The 17,032-nt window shown below is 38.8% G+C and overlaps 1 protein-coding gene across 3 annotated transcripts in view; it reads right to left on the bottom strand.

The window, feature by feature from the left end:
• Positions 1-17,032, bottom strand: part of SUGCT (succinyl-CoA:glutarate-CoA transferase) — a 740,869-nt gene that overhangs the window by 560,058 nt on the left and 163,779 nt on the right. For 2 of the 3 annotated variants that reach the window (XM_023226370.2, XM_023226369.2), the window contains exon 9: positions 5,899-5,994. The exons of the other annotated variant lie outside the window; for it this stretch is intronic. In XM_023226370.2, the coding sequence (XP_023082138.1) occupies positions 5,899-5,994 (96 nt within the window). The remainder of the gene's footprint in view (positions 1-5,898; positions 5,995-17,032) is intronic. 3 annotated transcript variants of the gene reach the window in all.

The following is a 17,032-nucleotide window of genomic DNA, read 5'->3' as shown; positions in this document are numbered from 1 at the left end:
TTTGAAAGACAGGGTCTCACTATGTTGCCCAGTCTGGTCTCAAACTCCTGAGTTCAAACAATCCTCATGCATAAGTAGTGCTGGGATTACAGGTGTGAGCCACGACGACTGGCTCTGGTAGTCTTTTTAAGGAAATACTATAGTCTTATTCTCAAGATTGGCCTCTCAGGCAATTCACCCTGTCATGAGGGCAACACTATAGCTGAAGGAGCTGTGGTTTTACCAGGAGCAGAATAAACTGTGAGCTCCTTCAATTCCTGCTGCAGAAGGAATGAGCTGGCGGACTGTGTTTCTCATCAGAAACACAGTCTGGTGGGCTTCTATTAGATCCTCACATCAGCTTGCCCCTTGGGAAGGGATTCACTGTATATCAAAACTAAATCATTGCTTAGTATAGTGGTAGCTACCCAAAGATCTGTGGGCACAAAGACTGTGCCTGCACTAGAGAACATAAAAACTCATAGAAGACTAGAGAAATTCATTGCTCTTGAAAAGGAGAAGAGAGAGACAAGGGACCTCTGAAGGCAGAAAGGAGAAGGGAGAGAGAGAGAGAGAGACAGAAGATGGGGAGATTCTTAGGCTATTCAGGACAGTGAAACTCCCTGGTAACAATCAAAGGATGTGGTTAGAAAGGTGAGGCCTCCTGTTGTAAGACTGTGTACATTTCATCTATAAAAAAATACTGCTCTTAAAATGTAAGAACAGATGGTGAGGACATGGAGAAAAGAGAGTGATTATACCCTGCTGGTGTGAATGTAAATTAGTACAACTTCTATGGAAAACAGTATAGAGATTTCTCAAAGAACTAAAAAATAGAACAACCATTCAATCCAGCAATCCCACTACTGGATACCTGCCCAAAGGGAAAAAAAATCATGATATCAAAAAGATACTTGCATTCATATGTTTATTGCAGCACTACTCACAATAACAAAATCATGGAATAAACCTAAGTGCCTGTCAACAATGGACTGGATAAAGAAAATGTGGTATATCTATACCATGGAATACTACTCAGACATAAAACAAGAGTAAAATCATATTGTCTGCAGCAACATGGATAGAATTGGAGGCCACGATCTTACGTGAAGTAACTCAGAAACAAGAAGTCAGGCTGGGCGTGGTGGCTCTCGCCTGGAATCCCAGCACTTTGGGAGGCTGAGGTGGATGGATCACCTGAGGTCAGGAGTTCGACACCAGCCTGGCTAACATGGCAAAACCCCATCTCTACTAAAAATACAAAAATTATCCGGGCGTGGTGGCACAGGTCTATAGTCCCAGCTACTCGGCAGGCTGAGGCAGGACAATCACTTGAACTCAGTAGGCAGAGGTTGCAGTGAGCTGAGATAGCACCACTGCACTCCAGCCTGGGCAACAGAGCAAGTCTCTGTCAAAAAAAATGGCTGGGCACGATGGCTCATGCCCATAATCCCAGCACTTTGGGAGGCCAAAGTGGGTGGATCACTTGAGGTTAGGAGTCCGAGACCAGCCTGGCCAACATGGCAAAACCCTGTCTCTACTAAAAATACAAAACAATTAGCCAGGTGTGGTAGTGTTTGCCTGTAATCCCAGCTACTCAGGAGGTCAAGGCGGGGGATCACTTGAACCAGGGAGGCAGAGGATGCAGTGAGCTGAGATCGTACCACTGCACTCCAGCCTGGGCAACAGAGTGAGACTCCACCTCAAAAAAAAAAAAAGAAAGAAAAAAGAAACAGCAAGTGTAATACCACATGTTCTCACTTATAAGTGGCAGCTAAATAACATGTACCCATGGACATAGAGAGTGGAATAATAGACACTGGAGACTCGAAAACGTGGGAGGTTGGAGGGGAGTAAGAGAGGAGAAAGTACCTATTAGATATGGCATACACTATTTAGGTGATGACTGCACTAAAAGCCTAGGCTTCACCACTACATAATATTTCCATGTAACAAACCTGCACTTGTATTCTCTAAAATCTAATTTTAAAAGAAATAAATAAAAACTCCATTTTTTTTCCACTATATTCAGTATTGCCTGTCCTTGTGAGTGTATTCGTGAATGGATCTTCTATGATATTGGAGACAGGTAGAGGTCAGTGTGGGTCATAAGCAAAGGAGGACATGCAAATAAAGGTTCCTAGAAGGTTGAAGAAATTTGGGCGAGAGTTTTAGATAGATGCAGGCGATGAAATTAAGAGAATTACCATGTTAGGCATGTATCTAAAGGACAGTGGCCCAACTGACAACTATGTTACATAATAAAATATATTCTTTTTGAAGACCAGCTATCTGCTTTCTCTGCACCTTCCCCTCCCATCTCTAAAAGCCTACTGTCTTTAAGTATAATTGTTTAAGGAGGAAACATACCTATGCATTAAAAATATTACAGGCTCATGCCTGTAATCCCAGCACTTTGGGAGGCCGAGGCAGCCGTATCACTTGAGGTCAGGCATTGGAGACCATCCTGGCCAACATGGAGAAACCCCATCTCTACTAAAAATACAAAAACTAGCCGTGCCTGTTGACTTATGCCTGTAATCCCAGCTACTCAGGAGACTGAGGCAGGAGAATGGCTTGAACCTGGGAGGCGGAGGTTGCAATAAGCCAAGATTGCGCCACTGCACTCCAGCCTGGGTGACAGAGCAAGACTCTGCCTCAAAAAAATAAATAAATAATTTAAAAATATTATGTAACTATTAATCCCTTAAGCTAAGTGCTTCTCTGTGGCAGGGTCCACTAGAAATGGGAACAAAAGAAGCAGTGAAATCTAAAACTTCTTTTTAAAAATGTGAAACCTGCCAGACACTGTGGTTCGTATCTGTAGTCTCTGCTACTCAGGATCCCAGCTACTAGGAACACCTGAGCCCAGCAGGTTGAGGCTGCAGTAAGCTATGATCACACCACTGCACTCCAGCCTGGATGACAAAGGGAGAACCAGTCTCTTAAATAAATAAACAAATAACTGAATTATCAGAAAAGCATCCACCAATATGTTCAACAAGTAGCAAAATGATTATCTCAGCTCTGTCTACGTTTGTATAACTTACTTAATCTTAAAAAAGCTGGCAGCCAAAGAATAGGGAAGAAAAGGGCGTGAGTGGATAATCAATCTGAGAAGTTAAGAACTGCATGCTTATAAAATAACACACAAACAGGGATCACTACTTTTCTGAAATTTACATTCCATGCATTGGAGGTATATAATCTTTCAGATAGGGTTAAACCAGAATGGAAGAGAGTGAGCTAGGCACCTTAAGTAACTCCTGCGACCATCAGAGTTTTCCATTATAGGGAGGCAGCCCAAAAGTCAGACAACTCAACTTAGAGGCAAAGCTATAATTATTACAGAAAACTGAATTATAATTATCCTGGCATTCACCCACAAAAATATTCCCCCAATCTATTTTTAAAATTGAAAACAGACCGGGGTCTCTAGGCATATCTAGGACCCATCTTGGTATGCTAGTTTCATTTCAGCTAAATTTGCATTTATTCCTTAATCACAGTGCTGAACTAGTTCTTGGGAAGAGGAAACAAATTAATTCTGGGCTCTTGAGGAAATACCTTGGTAGATTTCTTATTTCTTACAGATAATAAAGCTGCAATCAACTAAAATCAAATAAGCATACTATCCATTTTATGTGAATGGCACAATTCAACAGGAAAGGTACATTTCTATCATTGAAGAACAGACAAACACAGACACAGATACAAAAAGAAAAAAAAAATCCTGTGTCTTTTACTTTCCAAAATAAAAGCCAAGATTCTGAATTTCTTTTCACTACATAGTGAAATAATTGAGGGCATGCCCAGGGTGCCAGAACTCTAGGTGCACATGCCCAGAAGGGACAGCTGAGGTCTATATAAAGCTTTTTAAAATGACACTCCATCTTTTAAATGAGCAAAAAATAAACTATAAACTTTATGCTTGAATGTAGTGAACACCTACCTATGTGATAGGATTTGGAATTACACTAGAGAACCTTTCAACTCAGGAATGCTTTCTTCACATATATCACAGGCTGAAGGCCAGGCCAGGCATGGTGGCTCATGCCTGTAATCCCAGAACTTTGGGAGGACGTGGCAGGTGGATCACTTGAAGTCAGGAGTTCGAGGCCAGCCTAGCCAACATGGTGAAATCCTGTCTCTACTAAAAATACAAAAATTAGCCAGGCGTGGTGGCACATGCCGGTAGTCTCAGCTACTCAGGAGGCTGAGAGAGAAGAATCACTTGAACCTGGGAGGTGGAGGTTGCAGTGAGCTGAGATCGTGCCACTGCACTCCCATCTAGGCAACAGAGGAAGATTCCATCTCTAAATAAATAAATAAATAAAAGACTGAAGGCCAGATTTCCATTATTTGAGATGATTTCACATAAATTCTAACATTGTTCTCTGTTAAAATACCCTTGAGAAAGACCTCCATTATCAATGATGAGTATAAATTTAGCTGATCAGACCCTTGACCTAGAAGCAAGTTTGATGGAGACCCTTGATAGGGGTAGAGTTCATGAAGGGAACTGAAATCACCTTTTCTTGTCAAAGGTAGCAGTATCTGAAAGAATATTCAACAAGGAGGCAGGGGACCACAGTTGGAGTCCATCTGCCCAATCTAGGTATCAGATTTCTTATCTGAAAAACACGAAGATTAAATCTGGTGATCTCTAACCAATTCAAAAATGTAATAACTTCTGTGAAATGAAGCAAGTCTGATTAGAAGTATAGGGTCAGTCACAAAGGGCTAGGAAGTGGGGAAGCAAAATGTCATTAATAGTGGTCATAAAACCAATGGTGGAGACAAAGGGGAAGAAGAGGAGAAAACACCTCCCCAATTGTAATTACACCTAAACATCAACTCAATGTGTTGAAAACCAATTCTACAGTGAAATCATAGTAACGCCTCAAGTAAGGGGCCATGAATATAAACAGAGAGGGAATAATCCTAGGTTCATACTGGGTCAGTGCTTTCCTCAAATTCTGATTTTAGAAAATTGAAAGGAAACTAGTTTTGCCTAAGGAAATAAAGTCTTAAAGCTAAAAGGATGATTAGCAGGGTTGATTAATTTCCTGGCAAATGAAAAATACTGACGTTTTTGTTTTCTCCCAAGAGCATTAGCATTGAAATGACTCCAGTAAAATTCACTCATTCACTCCACGGATATGTATACAGTACCTAACATGTGCTTCCATTGATTGTGAGAAGACATACAATGAAGAAGAAGTCACCTCTACTCTTAAGAGTTTGCAATAGAGTACAGAAGATATGCAGATACATTAATAAATAGAACAACATATGGTGCAACTGGACCAAGCAAAGGTTAGGGATTGGAAGAAGAGCTAGGTTTTGTTTTAAATTTTATTTTTGAAAGACCACAGTTACTTCACATATTCATTTACACTAGCCAAAGTCAAGAATTCCTAAGGACAAGTTTAGACACTTAATAAAGAACAGCAGCTCCTGAGCCATCTGCTTTGTTCCAAAAATGAAGAACCATCACACGCAAATTTTCGTTTTACTTCAATCCTGAGAGAATATTATTGTCAGATGGGGTAGGTAACATTTGTTTTATAACTGACATGGTTAACAAATCATGCTTTATAAAATGGCTACAGTCAGTGCCTCTTTTAGGTGGGGAAAAAAAAAAAGAAAACCATCATCTGAGCCCAAAAGTCACTTATTTTCAATGAGTTCCTTTGATCTGTTTAGGGATCCTGTTACTAATCTCTTTTTGATGAAGAAATATGCAAAACAGAACTTAATGTGAACGACAGAGCCTTGTTATAGCCAGACATAGATACATTACAAAAAAAAAAAAAAACCTGAAGGATTTGTGTATAAAAAGAAATCATTTTCCAAAAACACATCATATAAAACTGCAAATTACAATAGCCCAACCCTAGACTGCTGAAGTCTTACCTGGTAAGGAACAATACTGCCATGAGCTGTACCCCAACGTTTTGCTTCCTTTTGAACAATAAGATAATTTGCAGCTATCTGGGACAAACACGCCACCTACCAGGAAAAAAAGTAAACAAATAAAATAGAACAGCTAGTTTATCTATACTCAAAAAGGGAATGTTGTATTATGAAAGTAATTTCACTTCATCTCATTGTAGAAGAAAAAAAAAACTGTCCATCAATTTAGAAAATATACAGGCATTTGTACTTTTATCACACAAATGAAGAACGGTATTACATTATTGCATGAGACTAAGTAACAGTCAATTGAGAAATATAAATACATAAACGTTCAACCCCTAAAAATATTATCTAAAAGCAGAGGTTGACCAAGCAGATGAAACCGTGGTCCAGCCTTTATCACCAAACCCACAGAAATGTACATCAGCAACTCGTACATTTTTTTCCCCTCCGCATGTGTCTCCTTTTATTTTGCACCAAGGTAACACAAAAAGAACCTGTGTCATCACTGAGTAGATGAACCAAAGCCAGGAGCCACATTCCTCTACATTTCTGATGACATTAAAAAAGCAGTAATAATAAACCTCCATTATATTTAAGTCAGTTTAGCCAGGTTTTCTGTTACTTTCTGCCCAAAGCATTCTGACACAAAAGATCAAGATTATTTGACTTTTTAAAATTAATTAGTGGATCATCCTCATTTAAAGAAACATGACTATACCTCTCCCAATCTGTTCCTAATCCCATGTGCTCATTGTCATACTCAATTCAGTTTTTGAGAACTGCAGATCTATTAAACAGGTCATCAAAAATCTTACAGTCAATTTCTGACTACTGTAGTACTTCATGGACAGATCTTGACAAATCTACAATAGTTCAACTCAATATGACAATAATATGAGGATAATGAATTGATTCCTGGTGATCTGCCACAAGGATCTTATGTTCCAATGACTACGTATGGCTCCACCACCACAGAACTATGGAAAGGAGGTGATCAAATGATTTTCCATGGATTCCAGAAAAGAATAAAAAGTGGTTCTGGCCACATGACATCATCATGATGCATCAGCTTGCTTTTCCCTTTCTAGATCGTCAGATGCGACTGGAAAACCTACCAAGCCAGTCATTAAAACATGCCCCAAATTGAGATTGGCTCCTGGAACAACTCAAGGCATGATTTTTCAGGCCTTTTCTTGCCCCCTACCTAGCACAGCAGCTGTGCTTCCTACAAGAAATATCAATAGGACTCAGCCTGGATGAATCTCCTTACTGCTGCAGCCATTCTCCTTTACTTTATTCTTGGGACTTAAACTCACTTTTATGTTCATTTACTGCTCTGTCAAAATTGGAACTGCCTTGTGGCAGCTGGTTTGGCTGTACAGCCCAGGTGGCAGAACTAATAAACTTTGAGTCATCCACTTCTGGACTTCCATCTGGTCTTGGGCATTTGAACCATGGAGCATTCCAGGGCTGCCTGGGGCCGCCTAGTGCTAATCACCATTTCACAGATCACTTCTGTGTCTTTCAAAATGGAAAATCAAATCAACATTTTGTAGCAAAAATGCCTGGGATAGGAAGTCCAGACATGGACAGTTGAAACCTGGATGGTTTCTCTCTGTCGACCTCTAGATAGTTCCATGACTGTGGGTATATAATTTACTTCTTTGATCTTCTGATACATGCTCTATAAAGTCTTGGGCATTTCAGCTAAACCAAAGGTTTTCAAATTTTTTAAAAAGCAGAACTCTTGTATTCAACTAAATAGTACATGAAATCCTAATATATAAATATGTAAGCAGATAATATTTCAAGTGCTCTGGACGAAGCAGAAGCAGTCCTGCACCACCACCCAGGCAGCAAGAACACAAAACACAATTTGCAAAATAGTAAGTAATCTTCAGTGTGCTTACAAGGTAAATTTGGTGTACACTTTAGGCTCTATTATTCCTCTTAACAATCTGGCAGATAAAAAGACACGCCAGCACTTTGGGAAGCCGAGGCAGGTGGATGACCTGAGATTGGGAGTTTGAGACCAGCCTGACCAACATGGAGAAATGCCATCTCTACTAAAAATACAAAATTAGCTAGGCATGGTGGCACATGCCTGTAATCCCAGCTACTTGGGAGCTGAGGCAGAGAATTGCTTGAACCCAGGAGGCAGAGGTTGCAGTGAGCTGAGATCACGCCATTGCACTCCAGCCTGGGCAACAAGAGCAAAATTCTGTCTTAAAAAAAAAAAAAAAAGACACAAGGGATGCAATAGCAGTTATCTTCCCATGACACCCCTCACTGAAATTGGAGACATTTTCTGAATTTTGAGGTCTCTTTTCAGATCTAGCTATGTTATTTTTCTTTTTATGTATTTTTTCTTTCAAATAAATCATGGCGAATGTCACTCTCTAAGGGGCTCTGTTGCTACTAAAGGCCAAGAATTTAAATTAGCAAAGGTTATTCTGTACAAGTAGTCAATCACAAAAGGCTTGTTATTTCTACTTCTCTAATTTCAAAGTCAATAAATCAACATCATCAAGGGCTGCACGAGGTGGTGAAGTGGCTGGATGATCATGGGCCGACTTATAAATCCTAAATTGATCTAAGATAGTTGCCAGGGATAGGGAAGGACCAGATTCCTAGCTGGATATCAGCTTGGCTACCCCATTCCTTACCCACTATCTTATTCTTTCTTTTCAATTTTTGACTTCTGTGTTTCTGACCCTGCCCCATTTAGAATGAGTTTGAATGAAGAATCAAAACCTATCTCTCAGACTGTTTGCAAGTAAGAATACTATATACATTTCCTCCTCCATACAGTGGTAGTTAATGAAAACAAAAAGCATTTCAGAATTAGCAAGCTCACATTGGGCAGAAGGATTAAATAAAATTTTAAGCCAATTGCCATGAAAAAACAAAGTGTGGGCCAGGCATGGTGGCTCATGCCTGTAATCTTAGCACTTTGGGAGGCTGAGGCAGGTGGATCGCTTCAGCCCAGGAGTTCGAGACCTGCCTGGGCAACATAGCAAAAACCCTGTCTCTACTAAAAATACAAAACGAACAAACAAAAAAAAGGTGGGAGGATCACCTGAGCCTAGGGAGGTCAAGGCTGCAGTGAGCGGTGATCACACCACTGCACTCCAGCCTCAGCAACAGAATCTTAAAAAAAAAAAAAAAAACAAAATGTGATTTGTCAGTAACAACTCAAAGGCAAAGTTGGGGAAAAAAGAATTCTGTATTTTAAGAAAGAGAGCAACATGGCTAAACTTAGCAACTCAATGTTTAAAGGGGGTATTACCAATCTGAAAGTAATCTACTATTTACAGGGATGTATTTTAGGGCAGGAGAAGGGAGAGAAAGTCAATAGCTATGACGTGATTATGTATGAAAAAATCAGAGGTTTCCTGGGCAATTAATGACAAATTTTGCACAAATTAAAAGAATGCACGATGTGACTTTTTGGTTAATAACTATATACTGTATACCCATTCTAAATACTGCATTAGATCATTACTTTCATTCCCTAAACTTAGGCTTATTATTTCATCAAGTGGACGCTATGTAATTTACTCAGAATGTTGCCTTTTTATGGTTTCATCTAAACAAAAAAGCCAACTTTGGTTTAATAATAATCATTCTGACAGCAAACTACTATTTTAGATAACAGAGTGGGTCCTGATATTCTTTGTTTCTAACCAGAAAACCAATGGGGTGGTCAAAATGGATCTCAAAGAGCACAGCCCCAAAAGGCTTCAGGAAGAATATGCCCAATTATTTCCCAAAGCAGTCCCATGGTGTCTGTCACCACATGCTCCACCTCCACCGAATGAGGATCAAGCTGCAATAATACAATCTTTCAAATTCAAAAGGACAACCAAGTGTGACAGGTAAAATGAGAAAAACAAGACTAGAACCATGGTCCATTGCATCAAAACGGGTCATTTCCCCCTGCTCCCCTTGTGTGTCTTCTGGCCTACAGCTAAGTTGAACTCAACACCAACCATGCAATCATCCACCTGCCCACATTTCCACCTATTCCTCAAAGTCCATTTCAACATCATCTTTTCCATTAAACCCCAATCCCAGCCAGCAAGCAAGAGATTATATTCCCTGTCCCTGAATGAATACAACACTTAATTTATCTGATTTCTGCTGCACTTTCACAGTCTTCCTTGTACTACAACTAGAATTATAAGATGTCAAAACTAGAAGGAGTTAGGTCACTACTTCCTTAACCTACCCACGCATCCCAATCACCTATGGGATTCCTAGAACCCACCCCATACCAAATGAATCAGGTTTTTCAGGGATGGAAACCTAGAAAAAAATAATTTCACCAATGTAGTATTAATGGCACACCAGAGTTAGAAGCAAAGCCTTACAAGAGTCTAGTCAAATTCCTTAATATCCAAACGGACACATAAAGGAACATAGAAAAAAAAAATAACTTGGCCAGGTGCAGTGGCTCATGCCTGTAATCCCAGCACTTTGGGAGGCCGAGGCAGGTGGATCACCTGAGGTCAGGAGTTCAAGACCAACCTAACCAACATGGAGAAACTCTGTCTCTACTAAAAATATAAAAAATTAGCCGGGCGTGGTGAGGCATGCCTGTAATCCCAGGTACTCAGGAGGCTGAGGCAGGAGAATCGCTTGAACCCAAGAGGCGGAGGTTGCAGTGAGCCAAGATCGATCGTGCTATTGCACTCCAGTCTGGGCAACAAGACTAAAACTCTGTCTCAAAAAAAAAAAAAAAAAAACCTTATGTGAGGACATACAGGTGGTTAGTAACAGAATTTTACTCCAACAACATTGCCTTCCTCTGTGCTACAATATTATTTATATATTCTCCTATCCCTCCTTTTAAATTAGGAGCTATTTCAAGGTAAGACTTATTTATTTTAAACCTTTTGTATCTTTCCATAGCACTTAACAAAGATCCTGAACACCATTTTTAACAAATGAATGAAAATGGTAATTACTACTTGTTTAACTATTCAGCAACTCCTGAGTGTTGCTATGTGTAAGGCTTTATGCTAGGTACTGAGTATACATAAGGAAATGAAAAAGATATAGTCTTGCCTTCTTTGAAATAGTGGAGAAAATAACTAAACAAAGAATTATAGGACCTGCCATGGGGAAAGAGGATGGAAGACAAAACTGGAAAACAAAGAGTAACATGTGTGAAAGCTCAAAGGCAGGAAAGGAGTTGGCATACGGAAAGAACAAAACTGAAAGAAGACCAATATAACTAAACCATGCTGAGAAAGAGACTGAAATGAAATGAAAGAGAAAGGCAGACAGAGGCCAGTCATTGTAGTAATGGTGAGGAACCATTCTTTGCACATCTTGCAGAATGATCATTTCAGAACAATCACAAATTGTATTGTCATTCTATTTAAAACCCATAGGGATCCCCTCACATTTGTAATTATATTCAAAGAGTGAACTAAAAAGAGGCAAGAGAGAAAGGGGATTGTTAGGGATATTATAAAGGTCCAGGCACAATTTGATGATAGATAGCTCAGACAAGATTGGTAGCAGTGGACATGGGAAATTCTGGGTTTAAGATACATTTTAAGAGCAGAACAGGCAGAGCATGTGAAAGACTGTATGGGCAGAGGACGCAGATAGAATGGTGACAGAGGAGAAACCAAACTTAACTGCCACAGTCCTGCTGAATATCTGGGTAAACTATGACAGCATTAACAGAAAAAGGGAAATCAGAGAGAGAAGTAATTGAAGGGGAAAGAAAATAAAAGCCCATCTCTGAATGTGTTGAATTTGAGATGCCTGTGATATAATCAATTAGGCAGGACTCATTAGCATATAGAAAGTATTTAAAGTTCTAACCTAAGGGGAAACAGAGATAAAATAAGAGAAGAAATCGGAAATAATATCAAACAAGAGAAGATAAAGTTTCCATGCAAAAACAGTCCTTCCTCTATCACCAAAAGGATGATCAAAGATGTAGGTACAAACTACTAGAACCAATTTAAATGCCCAAGAATGGGTGTTTTAAATAAGCTATGACATCTGTATATAACAATAGAAGATGAATAGGCACTTAAATGGCACAACAAAACAATATAGCATCATGTGAAAAACTATTCATAACATTTTGTTTGAATTTTATCTGAAACAAACTTTTTAGTTCAGAACAGTGTTCAATTTATAGAAAAACCAAGAGAGAATTCCCATCTATTCCATATCCAGTATCCCTGTTATTACCATCCTACATTACTGGAGTGCCTTCTTAACAATTACAGAGCCAATATTGACACTTATTATTAACTAAAACCCATACACTAGGATTTCCTGACTTTTCACTTCATATACCTTTCCTATTCCAAGATCCTACCCAGGATACCATATTGTATTTAGTCATTCTGTCTCCGTATTTAGTCATCCTGGCTTCTCTTCGCTGTGACAGTTCCTCATACATTCCTTATTTTTTATGCACTGAAAGTTTTGATGAAACTGATCAAGTATTTTGTAGAATTTTCCTCGACTGGGATTTTTGTGATGTTTTACTCATAATTAGACTGGAGTTACGAGGTTTTAAAAGAAAGACCATAAAAGAAAAGCACCATTTTCAACATATCATATCAAAGATATACAGTGTCAACAATCAATCTTGATCACCTGGCTGAGATAGTGTTTATCAGTTTTCTCTGCTGTAAGGTTACTCTTTTTTCCTCCCCCTTTCCATACTGTACTCTTTGGAAGAATGTCACTACATGCGGCCTATACTTAAGGGATAGAAAGTGATGGTCCTGCTTCTGGAGGGTGGAGTATCTACAAATTATTTAGAATTTGGCACACATTTGTCTCCCTTTATTTATTTATTTATTCAATCATTTATTTAAATCAGCATGGTAATGTGGTTTTTTTAAAAAAAAAATACTTTTTTGGTTATAATTCAATACCACTTTTTTGTTTTTGATCAAATTATTCCAGTTTTGGCCATTGGGACCTCTCTCCATGGGTACCTGTGTCCCTTTCACATACCACACGTCGTTGTGTGGGCTTTGTTTTTAGCACTCCCTTACTTTGTGACAATATAAGATGCTGTGGGCTCATCTTCCTATTTCCTTTCCCAGCCTTACAGGAAAGCATAAAGAGAATAGGAGTTTTAGGGTAAAGAGCAAATATTTATTTCAGTGTCAATCAGCGCCTTATTCATTCCATACTTTATTGAAAAAACGCTGACATAAGCCAGGTGCAGTGGCTCATGCCTGTAATCCCAGCACTTTGGGAGGCCAAGGCAGGTGGATCACTTGAGGTCAGGAGTTTAAGAACAGCCTGGCCAACATGATGAAACCCCATCTCTACCAAAAATACAAAAATTAGCTGGGTGTGGTGGTGGGTGCCTATAATCCCAGCTACATGGGAGGCTGAGGTAGGAGAATCACTTGAGGCGGAGGTTGCAGTGAGCCGAGATAGAGCCATTGCACTACAGTCTAAGCAACAGAGTGAGACTCCGTCTCAAAAAAAAAAAACAAAACAAAACACTGATATCACACCTACTATGTGCCAGGAATTGCTCTAGATACTGGGATACAGCAGAGAAGGAGAAAGACATAGTCCTACTCTCATGAAGCTTACATTCTAGGGTAAGCTACATTCAGACATAAACATACAGAAAAATACCAAGAAATGATTCATGCTATGAAAAACATGCAACAGAATCACAGAGAGTGCTCTTTTAAACTAATGGGTTTAGTAGAGGCCTCTTTGAAGATGTTATATTTAATTTAAGGCCTGGAGAAGGCATGCTAAAATCTAGGAGAAATTTTTCCTTTGGTTTGAGACACAGTCTCATTCTGTTGGCCAGGCTGGCGTACAGTGGCACAATCTCAGCTCATTGACTTCCACCTACGAAGTTCAAGCAATTCTTCTGACTCAACCTCCCAAGTAGCTGGGATTACAGGTACACAACACCATGCCCAGCTAATTTTTGCATTTTTAGTAGAGACACGGTTTCACCAGGTTGGCCAGGCTTGTCTCGAACTCCTGACCTCAAATGATCTGCCTGCTTGGGCCTCCCAAATGCTGGCATTACATGCATGAGCCACTGTGCCTGGCCTACAAAAAATCTTTCTAGGAAGTGAGATCAACCAGTTAGAAGACTTTAATATGCTAAAAAGTTTACATACAGTGAAGAATAGAAAGAGGGCCATTGTAGTTGGAACTCACTAAGTAAAAGAGACAGTAGTACAAGAAGGGGTCAGGAAAGTATACAAGGGCCATATCATATGGGTACTTGCAGGCCTGAGTAAGGATCTCAGATATTATTCCAAGTGTAATAGGAAGGCATTGATTTCTATAATTAAATCACCTGGTCATTATGGCATATGAACAGGCAATGAATGAAAGCAAATTAAGTCACATTACAACTCCCATTTTGTAAGAAAAAAGACCAAGGAGATTAAATATGCTGTCTAGGTCTCACAGTTGACAACGGAAAAATCCTGACCCAAATCCAGGTCACTGTACTCTGTACACCATCCCTAAGCCACTACCTCCTCTCTGTTCAGCCTTTCTGCTCCCTGCCCCTTTCACCCAGGTAGTGAACAGCTTCACCTTTGTATCTTTGGTTGTATCCTTGGCTTCACATTTTATATTCCAGGCAAGTCCCCCTACATCAATGGAATGGACTGGAAGTCCTCTACTGTCCCCTGTACTTACTTAGAAAACACACTGTTAACTAAACCAATAAATTCTCACATCCTTCTGCTCATCCTCACTCATTTACTAACTATAAAATGTCTTACGGGGAAAAAATTGCTAAAAGAGAAATGAAGGGGCTAGCATTCGTAGAAAACATAACTTTCAAGAAGAAAAATTGGACCTCGCCTCAGGAAGAGATTTCGAGTTTCTGGCATCTCTCTTTTTAACCTAATACTGTTACTTTACATGTCAAACTCCCTTTGCAATTTAACTTGCTTCACTTAGTTCCTCACACCTTAAGGTGAACAAATTTTTTCAGATTAACTAGGGTCGAGGAGGAAAAAAGATCCCAGAGTACACAAGGTATATTGGCCATGTCATGTTAAAAGGAGAATCAATATTCTACCCATCGGCGCCACATTTACCGTTGTTTCTAGTATTGATGACTGATCAGAGCTAACACTTACTGCACACTGTTCTAAGCATTTTATATGAATTATCTCATTTAATCCTCATAACTTTATGGGAGAGGTACTATGATGACCCCATTTTAGAGATGAGAAAACTGAAGCACTGAGTAGTCTGAGAATCTGCCCAATGTTATATGCCTAGTAAGTGGACAAGCCAGGATCTGAACTCACCTAACCTGGTTTCTGGCATTCCTAAATTAGATACAGAATCAGACTTCTCAAAATTTCTGAGTGGCCCTGATCCTGGAAAAGTTTAGTTGGAATTTACTACTTGGTAAAGAAAAAATAGTGATTGAGCATCCTTTCCAATTAGGTGAACCTCTACAGATAAATTTGACCTTAATTATTACATAATACATAATGCAGTACTTATTCAAAGTTTTCTGCTTTGCTGCAAATATGGTTTGGCTTCTACTGCAATGTAATTAGAAATAAACTTCAACCCATAAATATTTTACCTGTAAACATTGAAAACCAGTAGAGTTGTTACATAATTTGAAAATCTCTACTTTTATTTAATTACCAAAGAAAAAACACATAATGGAATTACTCTCTTCATAGTCATTTTTTAACTTAATGAAAGGAACATAACTATTACCCATTCCTTTGAATTGTCATTAACAACAGTCAAATCATATTGATATGTATATTATTTACGAACTCAAAAGAAAAACAGATCCACATTATACTGAGAATAATTTTCCCAATCCATATGAATCAAAATCAGACATATGAGGAAACTGGGTATCAAATGCCAGAGGTAAGACTAGACAGCAAAGAGAGACAGAATTTCAAAAGCGTGTTGAGAATAATACATCAAACATATTTCTTACCATGAACCACTGACCCAGTCAATCACATGACTCAAAGAGCGGTTATGAACAACTAAACAAAATGTGATGAGTAAGTGGAAATGTAGAAAAACAACATTTAATGACAGGGTGTGCTTATTTATTCCTGTGATAGCAAGTCTTCAGTTTCAAGTGTCTTCTTCAAATACTCTTTTACATTTTAGATAACAGATATAAAATATAAATATATTATATTTATAAATACAATAAATATTTTATATTTATATAAATATAAAATATTACATTATTCTACAACTCTAGTTTTGAAAGTTCTAAAAATGACATGAAACTTACTTGTGTTTATTACTTTCTTCATGCATTTAACAGATATTTAATAAATCATTATTATATGCAAGGCAATCTGTTAAGTGTAGTGGGAGATCCCAAAATCAATAAAACAATTTCACCTCTCAGAAAGGTTAATTTGCTATTTATAATTCAGAATAGAAATGATCAATGGTACAAGAGACGTTTTTAAAAAATTAAGAAGGGATAAAAAGTGGCATTCAAGCTAACATTTTTTGATAAAGAGTAAAATTTAGTCAGGCAAAAAAAAGGGAAAGGGCCTTCCCAGTAAGAAAATATCGTGGTCACAGTCACATGTTTGGAAAAGTATTGAGAATAAAAACTGAGACAAGCCATTAAATTTAATGACCAGGAGATCATAGATGATTCTTAAAATGCAGTGTCAACAAAGCAGCAAGGACAAAATCCAGATTAACGGGGGCAAAGGAATGAATGTAAACAATGTGAGAGCCACAGGGGTATCTCAGAGGCTCGTGTAAAAAGGAGAGGAGAGATACTGGACCATAGCTTAAGTTGGTGAGCAGAAAGAATAAAGGTTTTATTTTTGAGGATGTAAAAAAATAAAATAAAATAACTGACCAGGCACAGTGGCTCATGCCTATAATCCCATCATTTTGGGAGGCCAAGGCAGGAGGACTGTTTGAGCTCAGGAGTTCAAGATCAGTCTGGGCAATATAGTAAGACCTCTTCTTGGCTAAGAAAAAAAAAAAAAAATTAACTGGGCTTGGTGGTGTGCACCTGGAGAGCCAGCTACTTAGGAGATTGAGAAGGGAAGACTGTTTGAGGCCAGAATATTGAGGCTGCAAAGAACTATGATCATGCCACTGCACTCCAGCCTAG

Source organism: Piliocolobus tephrosceles, chromosome 8 (genome assembly GCF_002776525.5).
Source record: "Piliocolobus tephrosceles isolate RC106 chromosome 8, ASM277652v3, whole genome shotgun sequence".
Taxonomy (NCBI): Eukaryota; Metazoa; Chordata; class Mammalia; order Primates; family Cercopithecidae; genus Piliocolobus; species Piliocolobus tephrosceles.
The sequence above is the reverse complement of the archived record's forward strand: the minus strand, read 5'-3'. Positions and strand labels throughout refer to the sequence as shown.